The sequence below is a fragment of the Jaculus jaculus genome, chromosome 5 (genome assembly GCF_020740685.1).
Source record: "Jaculus jaculus isolate mJacJac1 chromosome 5, mJacJac1.mat.Y.cur, whole genome shotgun sequence".
In the NCBI taxonomy this organism is placed as follows: Eukaryota; Metazoa; Chordata; class Mammalia; order Rodentia; family Dipodidae; genus Jaculus; species Jaculus jaculus.
This window is the reverse complement of record NC_059106.1, coordinates 21,874,591-21,895,176: the sequence shown is the minus strand read 5'-3', so window position 1 is coordinate 21,895,176 and position 20,586 is coordinate 21,874,591. Positions and strand designations below refer to the sequence as shown.

Below are 20,586 nucleotides of genomic sequence, written 5' to 3'. Positions count from 1 at the left end.
CTCCCAAGTGCTGGGATTAAAGGCGTGCGCCACCATGCCCAGCTTCATTTTTATTTATTTGAGTGAGAGAGAATGGGTGCCACTGCAAACAAACTCCAGACACATGTGCCACCTTGTGCATCTGGCTTACATGGGTCTTGGGGAATTGAACCTAGGTCCTTTGGCTTTGTAGGCAAGCACCTTAAATGCTAAGCCATCTCTCCAGCTCCCCCCCCCCCACAAATGGTATTTTTTGTGATTCACAATAAACAAAACTTTCAGAAAGTCATGCTGCTCCTAGGCATATATCCTAAGGACTCATCTCATTTCCTTAGAAGTACGTGCTCAACCATGTTTATTGCTGCTCAATTTATAATAGCTGGGAAATGGAACCAGCCTAGATGTCCCTCAACTGATGAGTGGATAATGAAGATGTGGCACATTTATACAATGGAGTTCTACTCAGCAGTAAAGAAAAATGAAGTTATGAAATTTGCAGAAAAATGGATGAATCCGGAAAGGATTATAGTAAGTGAGGTAACCCAGGCCCAGAAAGCCAAGCGCCACATGTTCTCCCTCATATGTGGATCCTAGCTACAGATGATTGGGCTTCTGCGTGAGAAGGAAAATACTTAGTAGCAGAGGCCAGTAAGTTAAAAAGGAGATATAAAGGGAAGAGAAAGGAAGGGAGGAGGGTACTTAATAGGTTGGTATTGTATATATGTAAGTAGAATGATTGAGATGGGGCGGTAATATGATGGAGAATGGAATGTCAAAGGGGAAAGTGCGGGGGGGGGGGAGAGGGTATTACCATGGGATATTTTTTATAATCATAGAAAATGTTAACAAAAATTGGGAAAGATAAAAAATTAAATTAACTTTAAAAAAAAAAGAAAGTAGTGGTGAAGGTACAGAGTGCTGTAATGTACTCTGTTGTTATTCATGCAGACAGTAACCTCTTCTGCTAAATTATTTCCCTGTCACATTACTGGTGTCGGCTAGCAGTTTAAAGAACACCACCTAAGGCTGGGGAGCTAGGTCAGTGGGTGAAGTGCTTGCCATGTGAGCACAGAGGCCTCAGTTTGGATCCCCAGTGCCCATATGAGATTCCAGGTGTGGTGCACACACCTGTAATGCTCTGCTGTAATGTCTGCTAGAGAGGCAGAGACAGGGGACCCTGTCGATCACTGGCTTGCTAGTCAAAATTATTGCTAAGTTCTGGGTTCAGTAAGAGACCTTGTTTCCAAGAATAAGGTGTAGAATTACTAAGGAAGGTGCCTTGCTTCAAACCCTGGCTTGCACACATGCATGCACACATAGAGAGTATGTACATACAACCCCACCCACCCAAACATACATGTACACACCACATACACATGTATTGAAAGGAAGACAGGTTGCTCTAGCCATGTTATACTCTTGAGAGTTGTTAACAGAGTGAAGGCACGTTCATCAGTAAGGGTAAAGTATGCATGGCCCAGCTTCACGTCATCAGTATGCTGTGGACACTTGGAGACAGGCCTTGCCAGCTCCATGTGGAACCTGCCTGCTCTGAGCTCAGATGTGAGCACCAGCCTCTGCATTGCCCATTCTCTGTAGGGCTGGGTCAGCTCCAGACCTGCATGCCTTGCTGTATAGGCTCATGCCTCCTTGCAGTCTTGTCCCCTGTCTGCAGAGTCTCTAGTTCCACTGCTCAACTGTCTTGTCATCTTCCCTTGTAGGCTGAGGACAAGAAAACAACGCTTCCTCAGGGGCTGTCAGCTGCAGAGAAAACAGACGCCCACGAGGAAGATGAACTGCAAGCAGCTGAGGAGGTGTGTGGCCCAAGGCAGCCCTGCAAGGTTTTAGTGCAGGTCACGTGAGGAGAGATGGAGAACCCCTCTCCCCAGCTTTCCCAGGTGGTCAGCTACTGGGAGCTGCCTCCCATGCCACAGAGTTCCTTTTTGTCATGGGTCACAAGGCTTGCCACTGAACCAGATCTAAGGAACATCCCTGGCATTTCACCAGAGACAGGTGGTTTCAGTCTTCTGGTCAGACCTCTCACTGATGTTCTTGGGTTCCTCTTTCCACAGCGCATTCAGTCACTGATGACCAAGATGACCGCCATGGCAAATGAGGTGAGGGACTGGATGTGAGGATGGGGAATTTGTTAAGGTGGAGTCTTGGCACCACCCTGCTCTGCTCTAGGGAGCCCTTGGGTGGGGGGGCACCTTCTCCAGCACCCATTGTCCTCAGCAGTCCTGAGCCCTGCTTCTCAGGGTCACCTTTTAGGAAGGTTTTTATAATGCATAGCACTTGTCCTAAGGGGACATTAAGGAGGGAACTTTAAGGACTTTGTGAGATCAAGATGCCCCTCTTGAGAAGAGCTTAGTCAGCCCTGCCTCTCCATAACCACGGTGTCCACTGGCCAAAGGTGCCCCTGTCTTCTGTCTTGGTGGCACCAGCTCAGTAGGAGATGGAATCCTGAATTTATAGTTGATCTTCTCACAGCTTACTGTCCACAAGGTTGAGCCACATCCTGGAATAGGATCATTTTAAAGCCAGGAAAAGCCTGTGACAGCAAGGAGATATTTTAGGGACCTGAGATTCCCTCTGTTGTCTGTCTCTTGAGTCCTGGGCTCCACTAAGTGCCCTGTAGGTTACGTGATCTTGGGAGTCCTCGACATGGAGCTTAGGGTCAGGGTGCGCAGGGCCCAAAGCAAAGCCAGCCTTGCCTGCAGAGGGACTTGGGATCTGGAGCAGCGGACTTGCCCATTACCCTGAGGCACTCTCCCTTTCTTGTCAGTAAGTAGGCAAAGCCAAATCACCTTCCCCTGAGAAAGCATAGTGTTCAGGATTTCCGGTTCTGCAAGAGACAAGCGTGCCCTGAGAGCACCCCTCATGTGATTGCAGAGCCGCCTCACCGCCAGCTCCGTGGGCCAGATTGTGGGCCTCTGCTCCGCCGAGATCAAGCAGGTCGTGTCTGAGTATGCAGAGAAGGTAGGTGGCTGGCTACTGGCATGGGGCCTCAGGTAGTGCCCGTGGCTTTGCTCTTCTGCTTCCCTTGCTGTCCATCTGCCACTGTGGAGTCTGGTTGGAATTCATCAGCACCATCGGTCAGAAACACAGACCCTAGGTTTTACCTTGCACAGTCATCTGCTTATGCCCATTAGATATATTAATTTTACTCATTTTTCTATAAATAAGAAAAGAAAATGTCTCTCTCAGAGCAGTAATCACCTAGGACCCATCACTGTCTGAGGCGCAAAACGGGCAGTTTTCCTCCCCTCGCAGGCTGCTTCTAGCTCAGGCTCAGTTTGGCGAGTGGGCTGAGGAATGATGCTTTTTGCCAGTTAGGAGACAAACTCCATAACTCAGCCAAGCCCAGGGCAATTTTTTTTTTGTTCTATTTTATTAAAAGAGTGCAAGATGAACAGAGGTCTCAAAGCCATATTTGAGCATTAAATTTTTCTTCTATCCTGAGAAGAGAAAGGAGGACCTTGAATATCTCAGGGAGGAGTGATTGATCGCACGCGACTGACTGCAGTGTGGCTGATGTGTGGATGAGCCCCGATTTACAGGGCACTGTCTCATCCTCCTCCTCGCATAGCCACACTCCATCGAGGTCTGCTTTGTTTTCCTTGTCTTGAAGCCTTGACAACAGATGAGTTCCACCTCCATGCTGTGCACTGGTGACCTTGTAAAATGATTGCACAGGTGGTACATTCAGCGGAAGGATGTTGCCTGTTATCTAAGGTGTGACCTGCCATAAACAGCAAATGGGAATCTCCCACCAAGTGGGGGCTTCTGAGGAAGAGCGTGAGCGTGACAGAGTGTCGGGGCGGGGGGAGCAGAGGGAGGTGTTCCTTGTTTCCCCACTCCCAGGTCAGTGCTTCTGAACATAGGCATTCAAGTCCAACTTTACAGACTCCAGAGGGTCTCCTCTTTCCAGCTGTGGCTTAGAAAGGGTAACACGGATCAAAATGTTCTCACAGATTTGACCAGGGAGCTAGAGAGGTGACTTAGCGGGTGTAAGTATGAGGACCTGAATTTGATCCCCAGCACCCATGTAAACAGCCAGGCTTGGTTCCTACATGACTGTTACCCCAGCACTGAAAGGAGACGGGAACAGGAGGATCACTGGGGCTCACTGGTCAACTGAAATGTGGAGAGCGCCAGGTTCAGTAGAAGACTGTCTTGGGGAAATGAGGTGAAAAGCAATGGGAAATACTCTTTAAGTCTTGCTGTGGCTTCCGCACACGTACACAAGGCTCATTCATTTGTACACACACGCGCGCCCTACACATAACAAAAAAATTTGACCAAGAAAAGGTTTTGCTTGTACTAAAAGTAAAACTCTGGTGCCTTAAAGAGATGGTTGTGGCAAGAGTTGTTAACTCGGTGCCTCCAAAAGTGTCTCCGTCTCCTGTCAGCGTGCACACAAATGGTGAGGGTGTGAGTCTATGCCGTGAGATGTTCCTGCATCCCCTTTTGTAGGAAATAAGACTAGATGGGGCGTACCCACCGCTGTTTCTATATATGCTCATTTCTGCCTTCAAACTTGTGCATGTGAACAGACAGCAGCTCCGGTTAGCATAGGAGGGAACAGGCAAGCAGGGGGACCCTCCTGTGGCTGGGAGCAGCCCTCTCTAGGTGGGGACCCAGGCGTCTACAAGTGTTACCATGTCAGTCACCTCTGCCTCTGCCAGGTCTCTGCCTGGGCCTCTGTCAGGTGTCCTCTGAGTCTCCCTTCTCACCCTCATGCAGGGATCTGGAGCCAGGGCTGAGGGCTGTGCCCAGGTATTGATTCTGGACTCTCCTCCACCTCCATCCGTTCTTTTAGAATTAAGTGGAATTCAGAAGCAGCTTTGGATAGGAATTAGGACCAGGCCTCCTTCCAAAGACAAATGTCGTTAACCTCCACCTAGAGGTCATGAGCTCATTGCTTGTCTGATTTCATTGAGGAGGTCATTTGACATTCAAATTGGAGAGAGCGTGTGTGCATGTGTGTGTGTTTTCATATGTGTGTGGGAACATGTTTACAGGCACATGTGTACATGTGTGCATATGCATGTGGAGGCCAGAGATGTTACCTCAAGTGTTTCCCATAGGGACACCATCTACCTTTAATCCCAGCACTCGGAAGGTAGAGGTAGGAGGATCACTGTGAGTTCAAGGCCAGCCTAGTACTGCAGAATGAGGTCCAGATCAGACTAGACTAGAGGGAGAAAAATAGCAAGTTTGGAGATGTTGAGTCATTTTTGTGATTTGGACAGTGTTTGATTTGTCCCATGTTCAGATGTGATTACAGCAGCCATGTTTCTCCCATAGTTCTTACTCCTACTCATGAGGCAGCCTGGTCTAGTGTTTATGCCCTTTGCAGGAGCTTATGTTTAATGAGTGGATATCAGCCCCCAGTAATAAGCCTTGCTAATGGTGCCAGGCCAGTCCTCAGACATCTTGGGTGCTGTATCTGTTCGGGTACAGCAGTGTGACCACATGTGCAGTCATTTAGGACACCTCACATTCATGACTTTACAGTTTCTGTGGGTTGGCCCCTTTGTTTCATACTCTGTCGAAGCAGTAGTTAGGGTCTGGCCAGGCTGCCTCGATGAGGCTCTGGGAAAGAAGGATCTACCTCTTGGCTCACAGTTGTTGGCAGCATTCCGTGCCTTGAGACCTGTCTGTGGAAGTCATCAGTTCCTGCTAGCTGTTAGCTCAGGGCTACCCTCGGTTCCTTACCGTATGAACCTTCCCAGTATTGCCACTTACTTCATCAAAGCCAGCAAGAAGGGCTGGGGATATAGCTCAGTTGATAGAATACTTGCCCAGCATATGCAAAGCCCTGGGTTCTATCCCTAGCCCAGTATAAACCAGGCATGGTTGTGCACATCTTTAATCCCAACACTGGGGAGATAGAGGCAAGAGGCTCAGAATTTCAAGTTTGTCATTGGCTGTGTAAGGAGTTCAAGGCCAGCATAGGATACAAGAGAGCCTGTCTTAAAACAAAGCAGAAGAAAGCATGTTCTTGTAGGGTGGACATCATAGTCTAATCACACAGGTCCAGTTACCTTTGCTCTACCCTATGGTTCAGAAGCAAATCATGGGTTCCACCCACAACCAAGGAGCAGGGATTATGCAGCAGCGAGTGCCAGCCGGGCACACACTGTCATAGCCTGTGCTGAAATGTGGTGCTGGCATTTGCATCTGGTTGGTGCTGCATCCAGTTATTTCAGTACCAAACTGGGGCTGGAGTTAAGTAGTGCTTGAGAGGAAACCTACCATTGCTACTAGAGAAAACCCCAAGCTGGATTGTAACCAGCGAGCATGTTTGCTCAGCAAAGAAAAGGGATAGGATAAGTTTTAAGGATGAAGCGTGAAAAAGTTGTTGTGACTGAGGCATAAATGGAACACTGTGCCTGAGCAAGTGTCTGCAAAGTCGGCAGGCACTAGGATACCAAACGGACAGGAACGTCATGTGCAGACCTGTGCTTTGTTTGTGAAGATCACAAGTTCCCCTAACAGAAGAACCTGGTAAATGGTCTATGTGATCTGAACCCATCTCTGAAACATGCAACTCAATTTGACATGGTTCCTGTGAAGCAGCAGGAAGAGGAGTGTGAGGAAGCTGTCTCAGTTTATAACTCATGAGTGTCTTAAAAGTAGCTGTAGGCCTGACTGTTTCATCTCCCTGTCCAAAGCGTAGCACCCTGCCCAGGATGTGCCCGATAAGGCCACGCTGCACAAGTGGTTCAGGGACCATATCCACCATTATCGCCTCATCATCGCCTGCATTTTAGAGGCACTTGTTGCTTTGATTTATGGAAAACTTAGCAGCTTGACTGTCCAAAAGCTACTTCAGCTGTCTAATTCCCAAAGCCCCTTTAGAAGCCAGAAGAAAGAAGCTGGAAGACATGTGCAAGATCCCTAGAAGTGCAGGAAGGCACTGCCCCTAGTGATGCACACTAATGGGCCATCTGCCATTGTCTGTCAGCTAAATCAGCCTCGGCTGACGTGTGTGTAAGATGGGCTCCTAGAATATTTTATTCTTCTAAGTTGTCTCCTTGCTTGTAATCCTCTACCTCTTTCCATGTTTACACTTACTAACATGCAATTGCTGCTGCCTGGTGCTCTGGATGCGGGCCATACTTTATTCTTGGTACCTCGTAGCCTCCTGCCCAATGCTGTGGATGTGGACCACGCTTTACTCTTGGTACCCCAGCACCTCACAGCATTCTGCCCCAACAGTGTTACTGCTAAGTAAATAATGTGAATATTCTATCTGTTTTGAAGATGAAGAAAGTACAGGCTACTTAGGGTCAATAATTTGTGTAGTAGTAAAGTCATATATTCCAGGTTTGAAAGCAGAACAGCTGCTTCTGGGAGCCTGTCTGCTTAGCAAGCAGCCTCTCTCGGGAGAGGCCAGGACGGCCACCGCCATCCTTAGTTTTGCCTCCTCAGCTTGCAGTGTCACCGTCTCCTCAGGTGCTCCCACCATCCTGCCTCTCTCCTTGAGCACTGGAGGGAAGAGCTGCTGTACTGGGAACAGAGCACAGAAATGAGTGAAAATAGCACAGCCTCAGGCTCTCACACGGCGTTGCACGTAGCCCGGAAGCTGTAGCGGTTCTGTCTGCTGTACCTGCCGACTTCATCACCGCAGAACAATCTAGTTTGTTCTCATCTAGCTTGTTAAAGGGCAGCATCCTGGCCAGGCCAATGTCACCTTCATCTTATTACATAGTGAAACATGCAGTAGCTCCTCAAGAGATTTATTTATAGAATGAATTGTTTTCTTAGTAGGTTTTGGGAAATTTCCTGTCCACAATTAAGAAATGCTGGCACCACGCTTCTGACCTTTAGATTCTTGTGATTGGAGCCCAGGGACCAACCCAGGATGCATGTGTCAAAACACAAAGGAGAGAAAGCCAACAATTGATCAGTGCAGATTTGTCCCTCCACGTGATGATTTTTATTCCAAATTATGAGAAAGCTTTCTTCAGTTCTGTCACTTGCCCTCCTGGCCAGTGTGCCTGGTGACCCTCCAGAGTGTGAGTAATGGGGAGTCTGTTGTTGGAATAAGTAAAAGAGCCTGCTAGTTACCAGCTCCCAGAGATGGATGTCTGTGTAAGCAGCTCTTAAAGAGGTAGGACTGTGCAAGTGCAGAGAGAACTGTGATGAATGTGTCTGTTTCCAAGCTGCTCTGGAGTTCTTCATGACTTGTGTAGCATGTGGCAGCAGATGGCACCAGCAGTGACCATGAGAGTAATATCAGCTAGTGAGTTGTCATCTGGGTGGAATTGTCTCAAAGCACATGAAGTAGTTACACTTCAGAATCTGCATCCACTCACACAGAGACAGAGCCGTTAGCCTGTTGGTTTTGTATCATTGTTTCAGAAGTTGATCATGAACTGTTTCATCCGACAAGTCACTTCTTCCAGTTTGTGATTTGTTGGGGCTGCCTTTGGAGCCTACAGTAATTGATAGGAACAAGAGTGAAAGGTTGCTTTGGATTACGTCTCTGCCTATGACGTGCTTCTGTGCTGCTTGCCTCACCATGGGACCAGCGAGGTTTTAGAAACACAAGTCAGAAATTCATGGAGTTTCATCAGTGGGAGACAAGATTGTTGAGATGAGGGGCTGGGGAGATGGCTTAGTGGATGAAGTGCTTGCCTCTCAAGCATGAGGACCTGAGTTCAGATAAGCCAAACACTGTAGTACTACCATCTGAATCCCAGCATGCCTGTGACGAGAAGGTAGAGACAGGAAAATTGCCCACAAGTTAGGCCAGCTGCCCCAACGATCGCAGCAGTGAGCAACAAAGCAAAAGACCCTGTTTTAAATATAGTAGGAGGCAGACAGGCCTCCAGAATGACTGAAATGAGGATTAATGGAGCAGGAGTGGATGACGGAGAGTGAGTGGTTGCATCTTCACTTTGCAGTGACCGTCTTCCTTCAGAAACACTTCTGAGGAAATGTCCAGGAGACGGTAAGGAAGGGCTGGCGTCTGGGGTAGGAAGGACAAACAGAGTACCACGGGTGTCTGGGCATGTTCAGCTGTCGCAGCATGTCCTCATGGACGTGTGTGCAGATGGGCTCTCTTGATAGTTTGAAGGCTTCTGTTGTCTAGGTACGTTCAGCCGCCATATATTCTCACATACATGTGTTTTCAGATCAGTTTCTCTTGTCGGTTTTAAGGCTTCTGTTATGATACTTTGACTTCTTGAGATGCTTTTGACTTTTGACTCTGAACCACTGATATTCCTTGGAAAGTTGTCTATAGAGATTGTCTGTTCTGCCAGGAAGGCTCTGTTACTGTTATGCTGAGTGCCCAGGAATCCCACAGTCCAAGCTAATTTTACAAAAGGTCCTAATGTGCAAGATTTATGTTTTTGGGGTTTTTTTAAAATATGGGGTCTCATTTAGCCCACGCTGGACCTAAACTTACTATGTAGCAGAGAATAACCTTGAACTCCTGATCTTCCCGTCTCTACCTCCTGAATGCTTAGATTACAGGCATAAACCAACATGTATGGCTCCTGACTTGCATTTTTTGACTGTCTAGGTGAGGTGGTGTATGGCTCCAGATTACAGAACTACATGAGCCCAATCTGCTGTTAGGAAATCTTATTGCATATTTTTCTTTCTTCTTGCACCAGCATCAAGTTTCATGTAAGGCAGTTGCTACTGAATTTTTAAAAAAAATCAAAGTTTGAGACTACCAAGTTGTTGCAAACACCCTAAACAGGAGCAGGGGACAAGCCCATTTCGGTGGGTACATGTGATACTGGAATTTTGGGGTATCATTGAGAACAGCAGAACTTTTCTCAGTATTGGATAGGCAATAACTCAGAAATAAGGGAGCCAGAAAACTCAGTTGTTACACAAAACTTTCACTGAGTCAGATGCCTCCAGGCTCTTATCTAATGAATTCTAAAAATGAAATCTGCAGACCTGAGGATGACATTAAGAAAGACCTTATTAGACTTTATGGGGAGAACTGAAAGAGAAGGGGAGCTTAAGAGAAGGAAAGGGGAAGGAAGACATAGCTCTCTCCCCAGGAGTCAAGAGAGAGTTTGGGAAGCCCCCTTCTAGACATTTGAGAGCATCTTTTTTGAGTTCCTGGATGGGTGGCTGATACAGGTATTTTGAGATGTTATCCTTGAGAGCAATGGAACCCTTTTCAACTCTTGGGCAGTACGCAGGAGTTAAGAGAGCTGAAAAACTCAGGAGTCACAAAAAACTTCCACTGAGTCAGAGGCCTCTGGGCTCTTGTCTCATGAGTTCAAAAAATAAAACCCACAGACCAGAGGATGAGGTTCAAAAAGATTTTTATTAGATTGTAGATAGAATAAAAAGGATGACAGGTTGGGCATGGTGGTGTACATCTTTAATCCTGGCACTTAGGAGGCAGAGGTAGAAGAATCACTGTGAGTTCAAGGGCAGTCTGAGACCACATAGTGAAGTGCAGGTCAGCCTGGGCTACAGTGAGGCCCTACCTTGAATAAGCAAAAACAAAACACACAAAAAGAAAAAGAAAAAGAAGAAGGAGAGAGAGAGAGAAGTTCTTGTCCCAGGGAGGTAAGTGGGGATTTGAGATGCCCTCCTCCAGACTCAAGTTGGGGTTTTGATGAGCCCCCTGATGAGCAGCTCGTCTAGTTGGTCTAGTTCTGGCATCAGGTCACCGTCCTGTGCAGTCTGTTTACTTGTTTCCAAATCAGGATGCTGGAAACTGAATTCCCTTTGGTAAGTGTAGAGATAGAGAGCCAGCACCCGTGGAAGGCAAACATCCTTTCTCATCAGTTAAATGGCTGCATGTTGGACGGGGAAGAGAGGAAACTAGGAGAGAGATTTCTGTTGGGCAGAAAGCCGAGGCTGGGGATGCAGCCTGCCCCCCCCCCCCCCCCGGTGGTAAAGTGTTTGCCTGAGTGTGCACAAGACCCCAGGTTTGATCCTTAAGGGGGGGAGGGATAGTAAACATGTATAAGTAACCTTTTGGGTCTCCTCCAATTATGAAAGTATATAGTTTTAGGTAAAGTAATCACTTCTTGTTTCTCTTGGGTATTTACCATTTTGAACTAGGCCAATACTGTTGAGTGACATTTAAATCTGTTTCCCCTAAGGACAGAAGTTGTGAGTATCTGTCGTATCAGAAAACATTGACTCTGCACCCAAGTTGGTTTTAATCCACACTCTGGCTTTGAACGCACGTTCTTAATCTGCAGTTGTCGAATAAAATCAGATTCACACATCAGCTCCTGCTGCAGTGTAAACACAAATGGCCATTATTTGTGGATGGGTGGCATTTTTTGACAGATGTTGCATTTTCCAAGCAGGCAGTTAAAATGTCCTAGGATTTAAATTTTTTCCATCAGAGGTTTGGTGTAAAGCCCCTTCCTCCCTTCCATCTGCCAGCTTCATGTTGTCATCCAGGATGGAGCTAGAGCCCCTCAAGCTTGTCCCCCACTGTCTCCGCCAGTGAGCTGGAAGGGCCTCCTTCTGTCTTCAGTCTGCGTTCTCCTGACTTTAAGGAGGGTGTTTGAAAGAAACAAGGTTAGATTGTTTACGAAATTGTTTAGGAAACAAAGTAATTAGATATACACTGGCTGCTTTTAAGACTTTCTTCCTTATTGGTCTGGATGTCCTTTCTGTTTTCTGTCCAGAAGTTTCCCAACTAGACAAATTGACTTTACACACATGCACATACAAATTGTAGTTGATCAACAGAAAAGCCTGTTGCTGGAGAGATCATCCCACCCCTGCCAGTGCCGTAGAGCAGAACTGAAGGAATGTATACTCGGGCCTACAGATGGGAGGAGGTTAGGGGTGCTGGGGGTGAGGAGTAATTTACGGGGTGTTTTTGTAGTAGAGTGGTCTTTGTGCTTGCCTAACAAAATAGAAGGCTTTTCTCATTCTGCTAGCAACATACAATGTTCTCTAGATATGCCAGTGAGATTTTGAGTCATTGTCAAGGAATCTAAGTTGTATATTAAAACCCAATACTGGGCTGGAGAGATGGCTTAGCGGTTAAGCACTTGCCTGTGAAGCCTAAAGACCCCGGTTCAAGGCTCGGTTCCCCAGGTCCCACGTTAGCCAGATGCACAAGGGGGCGCATGCGTCTGGACTTTGTTAGCAGAGGCTGGAAGCCCTGGCGTGCCCATTCTCTCTCTCTCCCTCTATCTCTCTCTCTCTGTCTGTCGCTCTCAAATAAATAAATTAAAAAATTTAAAAAAAAAAACAATATTGCCAGGCATGGCAGCACATGCCTTTAATCCTAGGACTTGGGAGGCAGAGGCAAGAGGATTGCTGTGAGTTCAAGGCCAGCCTGGAACTACAGAGTGATTTCCAGGTCAGCCTGGACTAGAATGAGACCCTGCCTGAAAAAAAAAAAAAAAAAACGAAACCAAAAAGCAATGGTGTGGCTGGGCAGATGGCTTAGTGAGGAAAGCACTTGCCACAGAAGCCTGCAGACCTGAATTCATATCTCTAGTGCCACATAAAATGCCAGGCACAGTGGTGTATGCCTGGAATACCAGCACTGGGGTGGTGGAGACAGAATCCTGGAGCTCATTGGCTAGTTGGTATAGCTGAATAGGTGAGCACTACGTTAAGCAAAAACCCTGTCTCAAAGAATAAGGTGGGGATTGACTGAGGAAGACCTCTGGCCTCCACCTGTGCATGCAGCTGCTTACCATGTGCACGCACACGCACAAACGGTGCTGAAACTAAACTTTCGGAAACTAACAGGGCTAGGAAGCTACCTCAGCAGGTAAAATCCCTTGGCACACAAGCAGAGACCTGAGGTCTGGCAGAGCCAGGCCCCTCCTCTCTAGCATTGGGATAAAGTGTGACTTTGTAAAAAGAGTAAGAGCTAAAGGATTTCTCTGAGCAAAGTTTTTGGGAGGTGGGGGTTGAGATCTAGGAATGAGAGGGGGTTGCTGAGGATCGGAGGTGAACATGTGGCCTCTAGTGGTGATGCTTGCAGTTTGAAGTCCTCTGTCTTTTCTCAGCAGCAAAAGCTGACCAGTTCTCAGAAACAGAGCCGGTGTCCTCTCCCTTGCCATTACAGCCTTTTCTCTCTTCCTATCCTGCCTCCTATCCAGCTGGTTGCTTCCTACTTCCAGAGCTATTAAGCAGCAAAATAAGCAAACAAAAACAACCTCATCACCATTAACAATGCTGCTGAATTATTCATGGCAGTCCTTAACCAAAAGAAATCCCAATATGACTGCGCCTTTTCTTTTCTTTCTCATCGCCATCCGCCATCCGTTTCCCCAAGGCTGTGCCTTCCAGACTTCCAAGCCCATGGTTAATGTTACAATATGCAGAGAAAGTTGCCCAAATAGGTTTATTGTATGTATGTTCAAAATCAGTAATTAGATTGGAATTGGGATTATTTTAATGGGGGGAATAGAACTGCTATTACAAGAAAGTAGTTTTTTGTTTTTGTTTTTGGACATAAGGACTTGCTCTAGTCCAGGCTAACCTGGAATTCATTAGTTAGTCTCAGGCTGGCCTTGACCTCAACACTGAGCTTCCTACCTCAGCCTCCCAAGTGCTGGGATTAAAGGTGTGTCCTACTGGGAGATGGTGGTGGGAGAATGGGCACACCAAGGCCTCTAGGAGCTGTGAATGAACTCCAGATACATGCCCCACTTTGTACATCTATCTGGCTTTACAAGGTCCTGAGGAATTGAACTCAGGTTATTAGACTTTACACCAAGTAGCTTGAGCACTAAGTCATCTCTCTGACCCCAAACATAGATCTTTCTGTGTTTGTTCATGTTTTTTCTTCTTCCCCTAAAGCTTCCTCCAGGATTCTGAATACAAGGTGTTGTAGTATCTTCTTGTTACAGGGACAAAACACCTGACCAAAAGCAGCTGATGGAAGGAAATGTTTTTGTTTTGGCTTATAGTATCAAGGGAAAGTTTCATAATGGCAGAAAAAGCTGGTAGAGCAGAGGCTAAACATCACCCGCTTGCCAGCAACAGGAGAGTGACCCAAACTCTGGCAGAGGGGAGCTGGCCATAACACCCCTAAGCTTCCCCCAATACATTCTTCCTCCAGCAAGGTTTCACCTCCCGAATTGCCGTCCGCTGGGGACCCAGTACTCAGAACACACGCATATGGGGGACACTTGAGTCAAACCACCACACGAGGGTTTGTATTACCGTCTCCACCACGCTGGTTCTTTCTGTGGTTTCTCTGTAACGGCCATTCTCCTGGAATATGTGGCCACATTCCCCTGGTGACCCCACCTAGAAACCTCTCCTTCACCCACTTGTAGTCCTGACAGTCTCCAACTGCTCAAGTCCTTTTTCTTCATCCCCACTTCACTTGAGCATTTTCAGAAGTTTACTACGTGGCCCAGGCTGACCTGGAATTCACTCTGACATCTCAGGGTGTCTAGAACTCACTGCAATCCTCCTACCTCTGCCTCCTGAGTGCTGGGACTAAAGGTGTGTGCCACCGTGCCCAGCACTTCTCAGCAGCTTTTATCCCTCTTAGATATACCCCATGTTAACAGCAAAATAAGCAAGAAGTTCAGAGAATGGACCCATAGAGGGGGAGAAATGAGCTGGCTGACTTGCTCCTCCTTATAAGTGCTTCTAAATGTTAAGACGTTATAACCATGCTGTTAAAACATTGATGAGGGCTGGAGAGATGGCTTAGCAGTTAAGCGCTTGCCTGTGAAGCCTAAGGACCCCGGTTCGAGGCTCGGTTCCCCAGGTCCCACATTAGCCAGATGCACAAGGTGGTGCACGCATCTGGAGTTCGTTTGCAGAGGCTGGAAGCCCTGGCGTGCCCATTCTCTCTCTCTCCCTCTATCTGTCTTTCTCTCTGTGTCTGTCACTCTCAAATAAATAAATAAATAATTTTTAAAAAATAAAAAACATTGATGAAAGTGAATTAGTTCCTAGGCCTTTGACTCCAGAATGGACTTAGGATGACACCAGATTTGTAATTCCCCTTAGGACTCAGAAGGGTCTGTTGCCGGGTGGTCTCAGCATTAGCATGCTGCGTAGCCTGTGTGCTCACACACGCTTCTCCCTGGCAGGGGTGCGGGTCGTGTCACCAGCAGAATCTGCTTTCTGGAGTTCTGCAGAGGCCCTGGAGCTGCCCCAGCCTGCTGTGACTAGTGCCCGCTGCTGCTTTGCTGGAGCTGAGCAGGGACAGGGCACAGGAATAGAGGGGAGCTCATTAAATGATTTGTGCTTTTCCTTCATTTTCCCCACAGCAGTGCGAGCTGTCAGCCGAAGAAAGTCCAGAAAAATTAGGAAGTTCCCAGTTACATCGTCGGAAAGTCATTTCCTTGAACAAGCAGATTGCACAGAAGACCAAGCATCTGGAAGAGGTCAGTGACTGCCTTTGTATGAAAGTAAGAGAAGCTGCTCTCAAAGTAGGGAGAGGTGAGGATGAAGGGGGAGCTGCTGATGGGTTCTTCACAGGAGCCTTTGGAGCAGGGCTTGGCGTACCACAGCCTTTGGGCCAGCCAAGCTGTGGCTGTTTCTGTAAGTAAGTTTTGTTTTTGTTTTTTGTGGTTTTCTATTTGTTATTACTATTTTTGTTGTTGTTTGTTTCTCAAGATAGGGTCTTGCTCTACCCAGGCTGGCCTAGAATTCACTATGTAGTCTTAGGGTGGCCTTAAACCCATGACTATCCTCCTGTCTCTGCCTCCTGAACACTAGGATTAAGGTCTGTAAATAGGGCTGGAGAGATGGATTAGTGGTTAAGAGCTTGCCTGTGAAGCCTAAGGACCCTGGTTCAAGGCTCAATTGCCTAGGACCCACATAAGCCAGGTGCACAAGGGGGCGCATGTGTCTGGAGTTCATTTGCAGTGGCTGGAGGCCCTGGTGCACCCATTCATTCATTCATTCATTCATTCATTCATTTTCTCTCTCTCTCTCTGCCTCTTTCTCTCTGTCGCTGTCAAATAAATAAAAATAAATAAATTTTTAAGACTGTAAATAAAGTTTTATTGGAACATGTGAACACTCATTTGCTTACCTATTTCCTGTGGCTGTTTTAGAGCTACCACAGCAGAGATGAGTAGTTACAGCAGACGCCAAATGACCTACAAAGCTTAAAAGATTTACTGTTACGTGACCCTTCATAGAAAAAGTTACCAACCACTGTAGATAACCGGAAAAAGTGCTAGCCCTTCATGTAGTGAATTCTGAACTAAGCTGTGGGGATAAATGAAGAACACATTCTTTACGGTCCCTGTTGTAAGGATCCTAAAGTCTGTTGAGAGGTCTCAGCAAAACATCTGCCATTCTCACCATCATTTAGTTACAGTTCTGATGCGTGTTTGATGAGAAGCCTGGAGAGTCAAGAAACACGTAGGAAACCAGACCAAGTGTCCGAGCATCAGCCTTGAACCTGGAAAGAGAGCTGGGTGGTAGCTGGAAAGAAGTCTGCATGGAGGGAGTTAGGCAGGGACTCATGAAGCAACATAACAAATGCCAAGAAGACCAATTTCTGTGTTGTAGTTAGGGAGTCCTAAGGGTGGTGCTTGGTTGGGCATCGTGACGAAACAGGACTATCCAGGTCCATGTTAGAGGACACGGAAGCCACCAGAGGGTAAAGTAGCCAGGTGGTGTGATCAGATCTGCATATTGCAAAGACCTCATTCTTCATTCTGTCTGCTGTGCGAGCACGAATTCACTGGACTTGGGTAGAAGGGATTCGGTAGCAGCCACTGCTGGGAACTGATGCAGTAGTCTGGGTGATGTGGTCAGCTCCACCTTGCTGGGATTAACCTCCAAACAGACACGGTTCATGGGAGGAAGAGATTGATTTGAAGTTTACAGATCTAAGACACCACCAGACTGCCAACACCACAAGCAAGCACACACGGGCAGCAAACAGCAGAGCTCAGACTGCACCGCTTAACTCTGGACTGGAAATCAGACCAGTCCCCAGTGACACCTCCTCCTGCCAGGTGGCTGGAAACCCAAGTTAACAACCTGAGTCTATTGGGGGCAGACACTCAAACTTCCATGCTGGGGGAGCTGCTGGTAGAGGAATGGGATGGGGGAACAAACCATTTTTTAAATCACTCTTGGAGGTATATATAATTCTGTAAAAGGTGGTGACAGAAGAGACTGTTTTGGGAGATTCCAAAGTAGTGCAAGAGGAAGCTGGGAAGTTGGACTTAGAAAGTCATTAGACAATAAAAAGTTGGTATATGCTTCCATTGCCTTGACAAATAAGTTCCTATGACAATAGATCTTCAAGAATAGTGGGTACTGGGCGTGGTGGTGCACGCCTTTAATCCCAGCACTCGGGAGGCAGAGGTAAGAGGATCAACATGACGTTGAGGCCACCCTGAGACTACATAGTGAATTCCAGGTCAGCCTGAGCTAGAGTGAGACCCTACCTTGAAAAAACAAAATAGAAAACAAAACATAGTGGGTACCAATTGGCATCTTGAACTTGTGCATTTATATTCTTGCAAGTTCCATATATTGAAAAGATAGTAACAGGACTGGGAAGATGGCTCAGCCTGGGAGGTAGTTGTTGTGTAAGCATTAGGGCCTGAGTTGGGACCCCTGGCACCTATGTAAAAAATGTTGGGTAGGCATTGAAGGGCAGGGCAGGACCTGCCTGTAATCTCTATGTTTAGGAGCTGAAAGGCAGGATACCCAGGTCAAGTTGGCTAGTCAAATTGGTGAGTTGTGAGTTCAGTGAGACTTTGCCTTGATGAAAGAGGTGAATAATAATTGAAGATACCTGATGTCAACCTCTGGCCTCTACACACACACACACACACATACACGTGTGCATGTGTACCCCACACAGTATAAACACCCTTATACACACATATGCATACAACAACAGAGAGAAAGAGATTAGCATACCAGATGATGCCATCAATCATGTTTTCATTTGAATTTGTTGTTAGAATTTTTCCTAACATCTTCATTGTAAATTGGCTAGCACATGCCAGGTGGCCATGTGGCTTGGCCACTTGAAGGAGGAAACAGTAAAGAGAGGTCTGGTGCGAGTGAGGTTAGCTCTGTGCTGTTGAACAGCAGCGGTACTCACGTCACTTCTCTGAGTGTTGAAGTCCTGAATCCTTTCTTCCCTCCAGCGTTGTTTACCCCTGCCTGAACTCTGCTAGAACTCTGAGGGAGGAAGTACATTCTGTAGGCTGTGAGAAGGCGTGTTGGTTACATGAGTTAATTATAACCAGAGACAAATTTCAACTGCATTCATCAGTTGCCAGCTATAAGACATTAGGCAAGTAGCTTAACCAGGGTCTTTTTAATTTTTTTTTTAGTTTTATTTGTTTGAAAGTGACAGATAGAGAAAGAGGCAGATAGAGAAAGAGAATGGGCGCGCCAGGGCCTCCAGCCACTGCAAACGAACTCCAGACGCATGTGCCCCCTTGTGCATCTGGCTAACGTGGGTAGTGGGGAATGAGCCTTGAACCGGGATCTTTAGGCCTCACAGGCAAGTGCTTAACAGCTAAGCCATCTCTCCAGCCCTTAACCAGGGTCTTTATTTCCTCACTTGTAAAACAAAAATGCATTGTCTTCTGTTGAGCATGAGGGTTAAGTATAGGCTTTATGCAGAGGACTGGTACACAGACACAAATAGTTCTTTATTGTTCTTTCTTCATTTCTTCTAAAATTTCCACACTGGGCTATAGATACACCTTACTGGTAGACTACATGGACTACATGCTTATCATATATGAAGCCCTGGATCCAAAGAAAAGGTTAAAAATTAAAAATAAGAGCTGGAGAAATTGCTTAGCAGTTAAGTCACTTGCCTATAAAGCCAGACTCATGTTCAGTTCCCCAGTATCTACATCAGCCAAATACACAAGGTGGCACATGTGTCTAGAGTTCATTTGTAGCAGCCACAGGCCCTGGCGTGACCATTTTCTCCCTCCCTCCCTCCCTCTCTCTCTCTCTTCTTCCCTCATTCTCTCCCTCCTCTCTCTCAAATAAATAAAAACGATATATAAAAACATTAAAATTAAAATTCCTTAAGTTTAAATCACTTTCAACGTTTCTGAGCTTCCATTTTCTCGTTGGTGGAAGGGGGGGAGATCATCTGCGTGTATACTGGTAAAAGATGCCATGAAAACAAGTGTGTTTTATCTTTCATTTATAGCTGCAAGCAAATCATACCAGTCTGCAAGCCAGGTATAATGAGGCAAAGACGACGCTAACAGAGGTGAGCAGATGTCCCCATGTGGTGAGCCCATGACTCTGACCAGATGTGAATGGCATGTTAGTTTCTCCAGTCTGGATGGAGGACCCAGGGTTCTGTGCTGGTCCTCAGAGTCCAGTCCATTTGAGGACAGGAGGGAGAGGTAGCCATGGGCTGTGCAGGTCGGGAGAGGCTCCTTGAGGAAAGCCAGCCTGACAGGAAAGGCAGGCACATAGAACTGTGACATCTCACAATGAAGGAAATGACTCCTGTACCTCAGGCAGCAAGCTTTATCAGAGTTCACAATACTCGGTTCTTTCAGAGCAAGAAAGTTTGTGGTGAGAGTGCAGAAACTCTCAGAGTGACATAATTTGTCATTCACAATCACCAGGATTGCTAGGCAGAGTGGAGCAGGTTTGAACCGTGCAGTGCAGTTTCTAGCCCTTTGGTCAGTGTGCCCTCTCATATTGGAATTACAGAAAAACCAGCCTCCCGTTGCTGATGGCCCCAGAATCCAGGCAGGAAGTAGGTACCTCTGATGCCACCTGGGTCATTAGAAACATTCAGGTATTTCTGCCCCATGCTATCCTCCCAGCATGGCAGGGCTGTTGCCTCCTCGAACTATCAGCATCTGTCATTCCCCACACAAGACCTGTGTACCATTGGGTCTATTAAGGTTCTGTTGTGGAGGGAGAAGAAACTCATAGGCCCACCTCTTCTTGAGGCTATAATCATTGGTTAATGATTACTGGGAGAGACATTTATTCAGTGGTATAGCCAGCCATAATTTGTCAATGTTCTTGTCAGTGACCACAATTAAACTCATTAGCCTCATTAGCTCTTCCAGTACACATTGGTGAGTCTTTCCTGTGTGTGTGTGTGTGTGTGTGTGTCTATTTGTCTGTCTATTATTGGCGTCCCATCTGGGATGAGTAGACATGTGTTCGCAACTTCTCAGAAAACGTTCTCACAGCACGTGCATTTCCAGAGAGCTGTCCCCAATGTAGTTTAGTGCTTGGCTGTGGTTGTGTTCTGGGCAGGCCCCACTGCCAGGTCCCAGCCAAGGCCTTTCTGCACCATTTGGCAGCTGGGATCTTGTAGAATGTCTTTGAAACCAAGCTAGTCTGTCCCTGAAATTCCTACTGCTGTGATCAGATACGGCAACTTTTTGCCACTTTTCTATAAACTCAACGAAACTGGTCTCTTCAATTATTACAGAATGTCTGTATGGGACAGCAGAGAAAGGCTACTGGAATTAGAAGTTTTTTATTCTCTGTAAGAGAATATGTGTGTTTAAAGACTAAGCTGTTCTGTGAAGACACTCCATGTGGATTAAAGTGTGACTCCTGCTCTGTCCTTAAAAGCTGCCTAGTCCCTGGCAGAAAGTTTCTCCATCCACGGACCAGCTTGTTTTATGGCAACCTGAAAGAGATGAGAGAGCCAGAACATCCTGGTATCCGTAT

At 46.7% G+C, this 20,586-nt stretch overlaps 1 protein-coding gene across 3 annotated transcripts in view; it reads left to right on the top strand.

The window, feature by feature from the left end:
• Ccdc93 (coiled-coil domain containing 93) overlaps positions 1-20,586 on the top strand; it is an 85,918-nt gene that overhangs the window by 40,427 nt on the left and 24,905 nt on the right. For 2 of the 3 annotated variants that reach the window (XM_045149327.1, XM_004659731.2), the window contains exons 9-13: positions 1,701-1,793; positions 2,052-2,096; positions 2,872-2,958; positions 15,195-15,311; positions 19,085-19,147. In XM_045149327.1, the coding sequence (XP_045005262.1) occupies positions 1,701-1,793; positions 2,052-2,096; positions 2,872-2,958; positions 15,195-15,311; positions 19,085-19,147 (405 nt within the window). The remainder of the gene's footprint in view (positions 1-1,700; positions 1,794-2,051; positions 2,097-2,871; positions 2,959-15,194; positions 15,312-19,084; positions 19,148-20,586) is intronic. The other variant, XM_045149329.1, reaches the window with a different exon arrangement.